Source organism: Hydractinia symbiolongicarpus, chromosome 3, assembly GCF_029227915.1.
Source record: "Hydractinia symbiolongicarpus strain clone_291-10 chromosome 3, HSymV2.1, whole genome shotgun sequence".
NCBI lineage: Eukaryota > Metazoa > Cnidaria > Hydrozoa > Anthoathecata > Hydractiniidae > Hydractinia > Hydractinia symbiolongicarpus.
The window spans coordinates 30952212-30964714 of NC_079877.1; the positions used below are offsets into that span (position 1 = coordinate 30952212).

The 12503-nt window shown below is 32.2% G+C and overlaps 2 protein-coding genes across 2 annotated transcripts; one reads left to right on the top strand and one right to left on the bottom strand.

Annotated features, from left to right (window-relative positions):
* Window positions 1-2269: 2269 nt before the first annotated feature.
* Window positions 2270-2667, bottom strand: LOC130636769 (ER membrane protein complex subunit 6-like). The gene has a single exon (XM_057446612.1). The coding sequence runs from the start codon at window positions 2622-2624 to the stop codon at window positions 2289-2291; it is 336 nt and encodes a 111-aa protein (XP_057302595.1). The 5' UTR covers window positions 2625-2667; the 3' UTR covers window positions 2270-2288.
* Window positions 2668-8122: 5455 nt separating this feature from the next.
* LOC130636770 (40S ribosomal protein S25-like) lies at window positions 8123-11989 on the top strand. Its single transcript, XM_057446613.1, has 3 exons — window positions 8123-8243; window positions 11249-11335; window positions 11699-11989. Exons 1-3 carry the CDS (start codon window positions 8241-8243, stop codon window positions 11948-11950), a joined length of 342 nt encoding a protein of 113 aa, XP_057302596.1. The 5' UTR covers window positions 8123-8240; the 3' UTR covers window positions 11951-11989.
* The last annotated feature ends 514 nt before the right edge of the window (window positions 11990-12503 follow it).

Here is a 12503-nt window from a genome sequence, read left to right on the forward strand (position 1 = left end):
AAATTTATAAAATTCACAAACCTTTCTTGCGCCTTTTTTACTGCGTCGGTTTTCTTGTTCAAACACGAAATTAAAAAAACTGTAGCAATGATTATATCGACTGTTAAAGAAAAAATCTCTTTTCTCTGCTGAGGTTGAGAAAACGATCTATGCTTTTTTCCATCGATGACTTATATGTGTAAACAATGCACACCCTCCTACGCGGATCCTTTGCATCTTGAGATAATTAATAAACAATAATGGGGGATGTTTTGAAATCATGAAATAATGTGTATAGCAATTAAATGAAAGATGTTTTTAGGTGTCGCAATAAACAAATGAGCAACGATTTATCATTCGAAAAACATTTTAAAAACAAAGAAAAGCGATATTTGTCATTCGCAGAAGTTAAAGAGGAATATAGAAACAGCTGATTTTTGACATTAAAATTTAATGATTTTCCTTTCCCCCTGAATAAACCGACGGAATATCAGACCAAACTGTCATCTTTAAAGCTAAAAAAGATTGTATAGCTGCTAAAATGACGTGTGGTAAAAAAACTACCAATAAATAAATAAAAAATAAATTAATAAAGAAATAAATAAAAAATAAACATAAATAAATAAAATAAAGATAGATAAATAAATACACTATAAAAGAAAAATGAAAAAAATGAAAGTAGACCACCTATATTAGGGCGCGTCCAAAAGGGTGTGTATAAGCGAAGGGTGTGTATGTTTATATATATAAAGCGGATTACATTTCCGTATATCTTATTACTCTATTTACACTTGCAGCTGTCTATTTTAATTACTTACACAAGGGCGAAACATAAAACTCTATTTACATTAGACAATTTAAGGATAAGAACACACAAAGGCCTATTTTACACGGCGAGATTTCTAAACCATTTAAGTTTTATTGTTTTCCTTGCCACAGATCATTTTCATTGCCTAATTACAACCGTCCTTAATTACATGAGGCGAGTTGTTTCTTTAGCAACGAGCAGCAGCTACAACTCTCTCCACCTCACTTTCTTTTACAAAAGTTGTTAAAACGAACCTTGTAAGAAAAACTTACGTAACCTTGTTAAGCCATCACATGCTTGGCTGTTTAAATGACACTTAAAATAGCAACCATAATTAATTCTGCAGCCAAAGTGAATAAATCAAAAACAAATATAACAACAACAAAATCAACATCAACAAAAACAACGACAACAATAACAACAACAATAACTTTTACAACTAGTAATGTAAACAGCTTCGTGTTAACACACACACAAAAAAAAAAACGATGGTAAAAAACGACATGAACCTTTCTTTAAAATTACCACAATGGTAAAATGTTACCATGGTGATGTAACTTCAAATAAATTAGATTAATTAAAATATGGAGTCGTATTACCCGTCACAAGTTTGAAAGCAAAGTTTTTTAAATTTGTATGTGTGATTATTTTAAATTTACTCATGTAAAAAAAAAAGAAAATTCAAAACCCTTCTAAATAAAAAAATTAAAAGTCTACTTCGCTGGACATGATACAAACATCATATTAGAATGAACATCGTACCAGTTTTTGTTAACTTAAGTTTTTCATATTGGTATGTCAGATAAAGACTCGTCTAGATTGTCTACCAAAAAATGCATGTATTTTTGTCATGTACACATGGCACATAACAAAAATACATCTTGTTTGGTCTGTTTAAATAAATTTTTGATCGCATGGTTCGTGCCAGTATTAGTTTCAAGGCTGTAGCAAGCTAGGGGAAGCGCTTCTTAAGTTTTTTAGATCACAGCTAATATAGGAAAGACTTACCCAATAGCAGGGAATGTGTTTTTAACAAATTTTAGGAGGAAAAAATGTGTGTGTATTCTGAGAACCTGAGTTCTAATTTTTTTAAAGCATGTAAACATAAATAGAAAACCCATTTTCAAACTAATACAACTTTAGTGCTAGCACAAATTCATGTCAGTAGGAGATTTTTTTCATGTATGATTTGTAACAGTTTGCAAATATAAGATTTTCAAAATATTCAAATCTCATGGGCATTGCATATTTGATACCCATGTTGAATCACACAAGTTATACATGTGTTTTCAGGTCATTACATCATTTTGGTAACGAAAGTGTTAGAAACCATTAAAAAAATTATTTAAGAATGAGACCGTAAATGCATAAAATTCTGAAGTATTCATATTCATCAAATGAATAGGTGTCTATTACCACATCTAAAATATCAACCACCATTTACTGAAAAACAAGTATATGCAACAAAACAATCCACAAAAATGCCAACAAAATATATTTATTAAAACACATGAATCATTCCATACATGAAAGTCCAAACTAATAAATAAGTAAAAAGTTCACCAAATACACCATTCGTCCAAACATGCATCTTTGTCAGAAAGTATCGATCGTATTTCGATTGAGTTTTTAAAGCCAGTAAGATAGACATGGCCAAAGAAACTATACCATAGAAAGCAAAACCGTAAAGTCCAGTCAACCCTAATATTCCAGCGGCCGAACCTGACATCAATGCCAAGAAAGCGCGACAATATTCGACTAGTGCTAAATTATTTCGAATTGCATAGGGGCTGTATGCTTCTATATCTAGTCCAGCAAATTCCTCGGCATCTCCCATGATGTAATAAGTTACTTTTCTAAAAGAAGGAAAACAAATATTAAATGGTAGAAAGGGAAACATTCTTATATATTTCTAAATATAACGACTTTAAGAGTTATAAATTTTGAACAATTGAATTTTTATAAAATACAATTATTAAGTATAAATGTAATATAAATATCACAAATGAAAATAGGTGTGTTTACAGCAACATGCAGAAATCAACCTCATATTCATTCACTCTTTACTATAAAAAACTTTTGCATTTTTTTGTTCTTATTACCATGATTACAACTATAGTGCATTGGCATTTGTGCTGAGAATTATTTTCATAACTTTGGACAAGAAGTATAAGCCTATTTTGTTATGAAATTGCAACGGAAAAGAGGATGATGTTTACAATAAAAAGCTTTTTGCAAAAGAGGACCTTGACTGTCCATATTATGGAAAAGTTTGAAAATGGGCTGTTTCAAGGTATAAATAGCAGGATACATACAGTACAATCATACTGACCAAATTTCAGGATGATTTTTACAGTCACAAATATATTAACACTAGGCTGAAGTCCCTTAAACAATCTTTTTTTCAACACTGTGGCATTAGATATGGTTGACGCATAACACTATCAAACTGATGAAAATTAGCATACTTTATAATACTCTTTTAGGAACAAATAAAATTCAGATTTTTGTTCCACTTTTTAATAATACTTCCCCCAAGATAAATGGAATTACAGTAGCAATGTGAAAGCAGTTTTATTTAAAGGTTAGTGAAAATGACAATATCTCCGCCATGTTTACTTTCATTTGATATTTTTTTAAGGGCATATCACACCATGCTCAGGACTGTACACAAGCATGGTTGAAAATTACAACCTTGTATAAAACAAATTAAATCCTATATACTAATAATCTAACTTTCTCTGGCGTCTGTGACATGCATAGTGGATGTGTTTTTTTTAAGGAAATGCAATGTCTCAAATGTTAAACAACATACATACTGAAAACATTACAATGTACTTATAACTTTGGGCCTAAACAACTTGAAAACAGGTGGAAATAACCAACATCATCTTCTGCATGCGTAATTAAGGAAGATCTGAGACCCAAAATAGGCCAATTTCCCAAAGTCAGGCAAGTTGATCCATATCAGTGCCAATATGTTCCTTTTCCTTTGATGTAGCCAAAAAATATCTTATTTGTTAATTTTTGAGACGTTACGGTATTTTGTCAATGCATTAGACTGGTGTCAATTGATTTTTGAGATTAGTTAAGTCATTGCATTGCACTGATGTTTATTATTTAGCTTAGAAACGGATGGACATTAATAACGTTATCTACTGTGTGGGTAACTATGGGATAATGGGAGCCAAATTGCGTAAGTTCCCACATACTACCTGTTTTGGAACAGACGGGTCGATTATAACACCTTTAAGCCCCAGTATCTCTTCAACCGTTCATCAAATCCTTGCAATTATTATGGAAATAGGCATCAATTTTACTGAAAACAGCCTAAGCCATCTTTCCTGACTACCTAAGTTTTAAATGTATTGTATTGTATATACTAATTACATATCCTGTCTCCTGAATGTAAATAAATTTCTCCGTGGGAGGGCTTGTTACATCAACTCCCAGATGATAATTTAACTGACATTGACGCCGCCTAGGATTTTGTATATACAATGTGTTTTAATATTTATAGCATGTACTGAAGATAAGCTTGCAACAGGTACTGATGATAAGTAATGACTTGTTTGCCACTTCTCTCACGAAAATTATGGGCTTTCAGTTTTAGTAAAATAATCTGCATAACTGTAGAAAATATACAAGAATGTCCACATAGACAAAGTTCTTGTTGTTTACAGTTTGACACAGCAAGCTTTTTTGATATAGAAGGTCAGTAAAGATCCTTCTTTGGCTACATTATTGGCAGCATTGAACAGCCAACCATGTGAGTAAACACACAAAGCCAAAACACCTGGTCATAGTTGTAATGGACTGGGTGCAGCCTAGCATCTTGACTTAAAATTCACACAACCTTGTCCCAGTGGTTCATGGCGTTCTTTGATATGAAACATGTGAGTGACACAAAAAACATGAAGTAATATTGAAAACAAAGAAAGAAAAAAGAAGAACAAGTACACATTTTATCCCTGGTATTAAAAGTTTGCTACATTGCTTGTGATCAAGGTTGAACTTCACACAGACACCTAGACATAGAGAGAATAGATAATAATAAATAAGAATAATGACAAGTCTGGTTAGAATTTTCCTATTGTTATAAAAAAGCGTGTAATAAAAAAGCCCTAGGCACAGCGCAACCTAAGAGAAGAGCGCGTAGCTATACCAGAATTTGTGCAGGGTCTATGATCAAAAACAGATTAGTGAAGTCATTGCATTGTACTTTTATGTGTAAGAGGCTTTTTTGCCATCCAAATAATGGGTTTAATCTAAAAAAAATACCACAAAATGCATAAGGAATAAACAAGTAACTACCATCTTATACAGAATGGCCAGAGAACTGGCAGCAAACTATATGTGGAATAGCAGAACAAGAAGCAGTTCAGAAAACCACTAAAGAAAAAAACCACAGGGAAAGGATAACGATGCCGAAACATTCCGAACGAGGCTGTGTGATGAAAAAGCTTTATATCTGACACTACAAATAAGGAAGCTGTAGGATAATGGACTCATTAATCCTATGTTAATATTTATTATTTGATTTCAGAGATGATTAAATTTGTTTTCCTGACAGCTTTACCTTTACATTGTATATTATGAATTTCTGCGATATTTTTTTGATTTTTAAATAAATTTCTTTTTAATTATTTAAACAGGCTAACCTATTCAGGTCATATTGGTTTGTTGTTTTAAAGAATCCTATAAGGGGGACCTAGATAGTGCCTGCCCAAGATATTGATTCTAATCTTGTGCTAAGCAGGAAGGATAGCTCCACATTCCAGTCTTTGACATACACTAGCCAGGGTGTAATCTTGCACACTTAAAGCAAATGCTGTACATAATTTTTTACAAGAACCACTAAAACTTTAACCAGAGGCTGGCTGTTTCATTTTTTCAAAAATTTTCCACCTGATTTGCTCTTTTTTTGTTCTTAATAATAAGAACAACTATAGCTTTGTTTGTTCTTTTTTATGGAATTTTTCTGAAAGTTCGCTCTGAATTTTAAATGTTTATTTATGTGAAATTTGAGTGATGCTAAAGGAACTCTATAACAATTACTGCAATATGAATAAAATTCAGCCAACATTGTATGTGGAAACAATCCTGAAAAAAATAATTTAGTGGAGGCTTAAACAAGAATTGATATTTAAAGCGTATACCACAAACTTTATAGACCACATTTTTCTTCTGACAAGTCATAAAAAAATAAGAACATTAAAGCTCACTAAAATTTTTCTGGTTCTTTTTAAAAAAGAAAAAAATGTAGTTTATTGAAAGAGAAACGAAAATTATGAAAAATTTTGTTTTGTCAAAACACTTTAAATCTCAAGATAAATGACATGATATTTTCGATTAAGATGATTGAAACATGGATAAAATTCATTCAATTTGTTATTTACTTCTGTATATCATAATGAATGTTCCAATATAAACAAAAGATAACCCCGAATTAACGTGTTGTATTAGTGCTCTTTTGGGTGGAGAGTTAAAACTTTGACTTTTGGGTGAAGAATTATGACGATGGTCTAATTCCACCGTTGAGAGATCAGCAACTGTGGGACAAAAGCTCTACAAGACATGTTTGATCAGGAAATGAAACTTAAACAATAGTTTTCTTAAAAGTTCAGAAACATCTAATCTAAAATCAAAAATTTGCTCCTTATAAAATTATATACATTGCCTTTTTTAAACAAATCAATATATTTTAATCAAGAACGCCACCTTCTTTCTGTTTCGTCACATTTTAAATGTTGGGAATGAAAACAAAACAAATAGATTTATCTTTGGGAATATTTAAAGGCTAGTGATTGCACTCTCCCGCAATTCACAATTTGCAAATCGAATGTTATCTTAGAATCATTCCAAGAAAGAAATGTTAAAATTCTGAATCCTATTTCTTCATCAGTCATCTGTATCACCTATTATTTCTTAACAGTTGCCGCAACAAACTAACCATTATCAAGGGATCAATGGCAAGTAGCCTACAGTGCTTTCACTGTATCGCACTAAATGACAGCTTTTGATGAAAAAGCATGCTGTAAACACAAAATAATATGGCTTTGTATTTTTTTATTACTTCAAATTTTACTTAATAAATGCTAAATTACTAATTCTTAATATCGTATCAACAGGATCAGATAAACTTTTTTGAAGTTTGAGGTAGCTTTAAAGGGATTCCTGAATTAAAAATGATATTTTTATGTTGTGGAGAATAAAAAGTTATGGAATTTTTTAAAAATCTTGTTTTGTTCTCTAAGTTATTTAGCTAAGATTTAAATATTTAAAGGATGACAACTTATCATGTCATAAGTACTTTTCTAAAAAATGCTGACGTTACATTTCCTTTAATTAAAGATAAATTTTTAAGCTACAAAACTTATGTCAAGATATTATCAAGATCGAGAGCATAAGTCCACACTGCTAAAAAGTTATGAAATTTTGCAAGTTTCCAAGATATTTAAATGATTAATTTATGCTTACTATGTTATTACATCATAAATGATGATGTCATAAGATCAGATGGTAATCTTTGAAGATGAATATCTGAAGAACAAAAAAAGATTTTCAAAAAATTCCAAAAGACTTGATATAAACAACTGTTTATCCTCCTAATATGCAAAAATATTATTTTCAATGCAGGAATCCCTTTATTAAGGTCACCAGCTATATAACTAGGTAGCTATCTTGTTACCGGCAAGAAGATTTATGTTGTGATATCATCATGTTGTGTTGTCATATTGCCGCACATAGTGTAGTGGGTTCGTCTGCGGCTCCCAGTTCTGGGGACCACGGATCGAATCCCGCTCACTGCTTGGCAGTATGTTAGTGATGAACAAAGTAGTTCTTCTTCAATATGACTTACATGCATTATACTCGCCCGTCATGATCAGAGGTCTGATCGGGGTGAAGCATTCTCTGTTGAGAATGAAATACGGATGTGCCATGATAAATATTCACCTATATGTAAACAGAAAAGTGTCGCGATAAAAAGGATACATCCACGGCGACAGAGGTTTACGTTAATAGGCGATAGCAATTAAACGTAGCTAGATATGTGTTAGAGCCAGCTAGCTATACTTATCGCCTGAAAAAGTTGTCCCATGTGCGCTCGTGGTAATAGACTGTACTGCAGTTCTGGCTATAAACAAAATATACAAATTTTATATCTTTGCCTGACAATGTCTGACGAGCTAAGCGGAGAAATAGAGTGGATGTAAAGTAAAAGACGAAATGCATCCGAATTTCAGCAATCAAATAATTTTTTTACATAGGGAGACATACCTCTTAAATCTCACTATGGATTTATTGATTTACTAAAATTAGCTACACATTTCAAAAGCATGTCTTCCCATTGGTTATACAACTTCCATGTTGGGGACTGGGCCTTTTACTTCGAAATTCTCGCGCATGGTACAGTCAACTCTTTTATATTGACGGGGCTGGCGTTGCAAATATGGTAAATATCTTGTTATTTTATTCATTACTTTCCTATGTTTTGATGTTATAATTTATGTATTATATTATTTGTAAGTGCCATGTAGAGTAGCTCTTATATAGCTAATGGAATATAGAAGACTTAGCTTAACTGTATAGCTAGTATTGTCAACATATCGCTCACAAATGATGCTAAAAATCAAGATACTGTAGTCTTATTTTTAGCATCATTTGTACGCTATAAAATTTACCTACCCAACTAGCCCTGTCAAAGTCATGTATATTAAGCATTAACTTTGTCATGCATGGCCACCAAAGTGTTTCTGTTTAAAACCTTAAATTCCACTTAATTTTTCAGTTAGGCCACCATCAAAAATATGTTGTGTTCGCGTCCCGAAGACCCGCAAAAATGAGTCGGTCGGGCAGTCAGGCGTATTTGTTTCCGGGATTTTCAGATCGGAGCAAGCAAATTCGTTCCCAGGGCCAAGACAATATAGCACCACTCATCATCGTTTGTAGACCATTTTTCGCCACCTTGTAAACTGTCAGTAGCCACAGGAGTGCCCTAAAGGAATTAGTTTTTACCAAAATTAATTTTCGTGAGTTTTTGTCAATTGTGCATAAATTTGTTCTGGCGAAAAAAAATTTATTTTTTAAAAATATTTCGCGAAATTTTTCCCGGTCTTTTTCTGACTTAATGACTCGGTTTTTTTTTTTACCACAAGTGAGTCGGTCGGAGGATGGGAATGCAACATATTTTTGATGACGTCCCTAAGATGTTTTTTTTTTTTTAGTATTTTACAAAAGTGATCCAATTTGATATCAGCATGTTAGATTTCCAACTATAGCACATACTAATTTCTATTGCAATTCTCACAACATTTTTGCACAGTTAAGGCGAATCCTCACAGGACGAATTTTAAAATCGGCGCAAATATGGTACAGTGGAGATTCGGCTTCAGGGGCTGTTGTCAAAAACTTATGCAAAACAGACTTCGTTCATTTAGGTCCAGGGGGCTGCTGACAAAAAACTTTTGTCATGCAAAACGGACTTTATTCATTTAGGTCAAGACACCTCCCCTGTATGTCAAAATGGACCATTAAGGGAAACTTAAAGTAGCAATGCGAACATCGGAAAATATTCACTGTTTGGAGTCAGACATTTATTACAAAAGTAGTTTAGTAAAAACTACTTGTTTCTTCTTCAATATTAGGTGTTGCAAAAAAATTATTTTCGTCTCTCATTTTTATTACTCTCCTTTCTATAAAAAGCTGCTACATTGGATAAAGGTGCTTCTTTCATGGTTCCTGGATAAGTTGCGATTCTTGACATGCGTTTGCATTCCAACACGAAGAAAAGAAATACCCCAAAGAAAATTTTCTTAATGTTTAGAGAGAGAGAAAAGAAAGACCCAAAAGAAAATTTTCTTAATGTTTGCATGCACATGTTTGTGTTTCTAGACACAAAATCATCACACTGCAACTCATCTTAACATTCAAATAAAAAAATGAGCAAGGGTAAAAAATTATTGTTTTTGCTTTGAATATGGTTCATATTTCCACCATTGAGATTTGAATAAAAAGGCTTAAAACGGGTGCAAATGTAATGTCAAACAGTAATACTCCCAACTTTGAAAATCCGTTTAAGAAAACAATTTTGTTAATTCCGGTTGATACATACAGTATATATTGAACTGTTATTACATATGGAAGATTTGCACTTATTTTAAATAAGTATTTTTTCAAAACAAAGACTAACCCCAGAGTTTTTCTACATTTTCTTTGGAATTTGCATTATATATTATTATATTTTGGCCCAGAGGGAGTAGGTGCTAATTCAACTTGATCAAGCAATTGTTAGAGTTTATAGAGGGTTTAATTTACAATAAATCATGCTTAATGATCATATGGTATTCAAAAATTCCTATTTTTATAATTTTTGCTAATAAATCCAAATATGTCACTTTTTTTTTGGTTTCCTCTTTACAAATTCGAGAATATGTTTTCGGTAGTTCAAAAGTCAAATAGGTACAGCTTCAGTTGTTGATCCACAAATTCGATTTCTTTTCTGTTATGTTATTACTGTTATGCCAAGTCTGCTTGTTGGAAATTAGGAATTAGCTCTCATTGATCGCTTTAACTGAATTTTTCCCTAGACCGAAATTGAATGGAAGTGTGTTGTATATAGTGACTCCATTAATTATCTTGGAGTTATTCTTGAGACTTTTTTGAATTGGAACAAACATATTAATAACATATGTTTGAAGCTTAGAAATGCAACTGGTATTATTACTAAACTAAGACACTTCTTAACTTGTAAAGCCTTATTACCTGTCTTCCATACACTATCTCTCTCACATTTGAACTATGCTTGTTAAGTTTGGGGTCAAAACTTATATTCCACTAATAGAATTCTTCTCTTTCAAAAGCGCTGTATCAGTCTTCTCACTTTTTCCAAATTTACTGATCACTCAACTCCTTTATTTTTCAAACTTAATTTCTTAAAATTTCTGATCTTATAAAATTCTGCAATGTTCTTTTGATCTTTCAAATCTCCAAGCAACTTACTCCTTTAAGGATAATCAACCTATTGTATATCAATCAATAATTCATTGAAACAGCTTTTAGAAACATTATCCTGGCACATGCCTAAACACCTTTTCTATTAATAAGTTGAAAACGTTATATTTCTGTTTTCTTACAGATCAATATCTAACTTGATTTGTCTAAATAAAACAACTTTACTTATATTGTTCTAATTCTTCTGTCAATCTTTATTTTAATTCAGCATGCATTTTTTTCTTTGTCTTTTTTTTAGTTCTTAAATTATTAATATATCTCTTATCTCGGTGACCTCTCCTTTGATTAGTTTTACTATTGGGAGGTCTCCCTCCATTTGTAAATTGTAGTTAGTTATTACCTCGTATACTATCTATATATGGAAAATAAGTTGTTTTTTTTGCCTGGCTGGAGCCTGCCAATAATTGTTTTGTGAGGCTATTTTTATATATATATATTTTATTATAGCCTCCAAAGAAGGATCAAAAGGGATCAAAGACCCCAGCAAAATCCCAAAAGCCAAAACCATCTGGTGGTGGAAAAGCCAAAAAGAAGGTAAATTTGTTGTTGTAAATTTGTTACATGTTGTTTAAAGTATTGTTCAGAACTGAGACTAAGGGCATCTTAAAGCAAATAATAATGTTGAAAATGTAAAGAGCACAAGAAACCTTCAAAAGCAATTCTTTAAGTCAAGCTGAGTATTAAAATATTAAAGTTTATCTTCACACTAGTATTTGGTAGTTTGTCTTACAGCATCGTTAAACTCATTTTGTCTTCATAAAAAGTCGTAGCTAATCCTTCCTTTCGAAACCCACATCAGCTTCTTATATTTTGTGTTGATGTCAGCTTCTTGTTACATTTTGTGTTGATGAAAATTAGAAGAACAGCATTAAAATTATTTTGTTTTTAATTCTGTAGAAGTGGTCAAAAGGAAAGGTCCGAGACAAGTTGAACAACTTAGTTCTTTTCGATAAAGCCACCTACGAGAAATTGAACAAAGAAGTTCCAAGTTATAAATTAATTACACCGTCCGTTGTTTCTGAAAGGCTGAAGGTCCGTGCCTCGCTTGCCCGTGCTGCTTTGAAAGATTTACTTGCGAAGGGTCTCATTAAAGAGGTAGATCATCACCATGCTCAGCAAATCTACACGAGAGCTACAAAAGAAGGTTAAACTTGTAATGCTAGTGTAATAAAAAATAACATAAAATAATTGGTATTATTTCTTTATTAGTATCAAAAAGAAAAGATTTCGTAAACAATTGCAGGGATGTTTCATACCAGCAGACAGTATACAATAGTAAGTAAGGGTGCAAAATAGCGCATTTTGGATATGTAGAAATGTTCCTTCGACGTTAAAAAGCAAACTTGGATTATATTGTCCAGCTTTCATTATGTTGCGATGGTTTTTTAAATCAAAGTTAGCTTTAGATAGATTATATTGTTTTTCTGTTAATTCAAGGTTGTAGTTTACAGAATCTGACTTTTACGCCCCTGGGAAATCATCTCTACGCATTGTTCGGTATTTCCTTCTGCACGATGTTAGAGTTCAAACCACTATGGTTGCCATATTTATTTTGCTTTTCTCAAACAAAATTCGAATGCGAAGATGTTTATGTTGGTTGGTTAGCATGCAGCTACCAGTTTTTGTGCACACTGTAGCGTCTTCTTTTCACCTCACCAATACGACAAAAATATGTGATACAAAGTAGGTACAAATGCAGTGC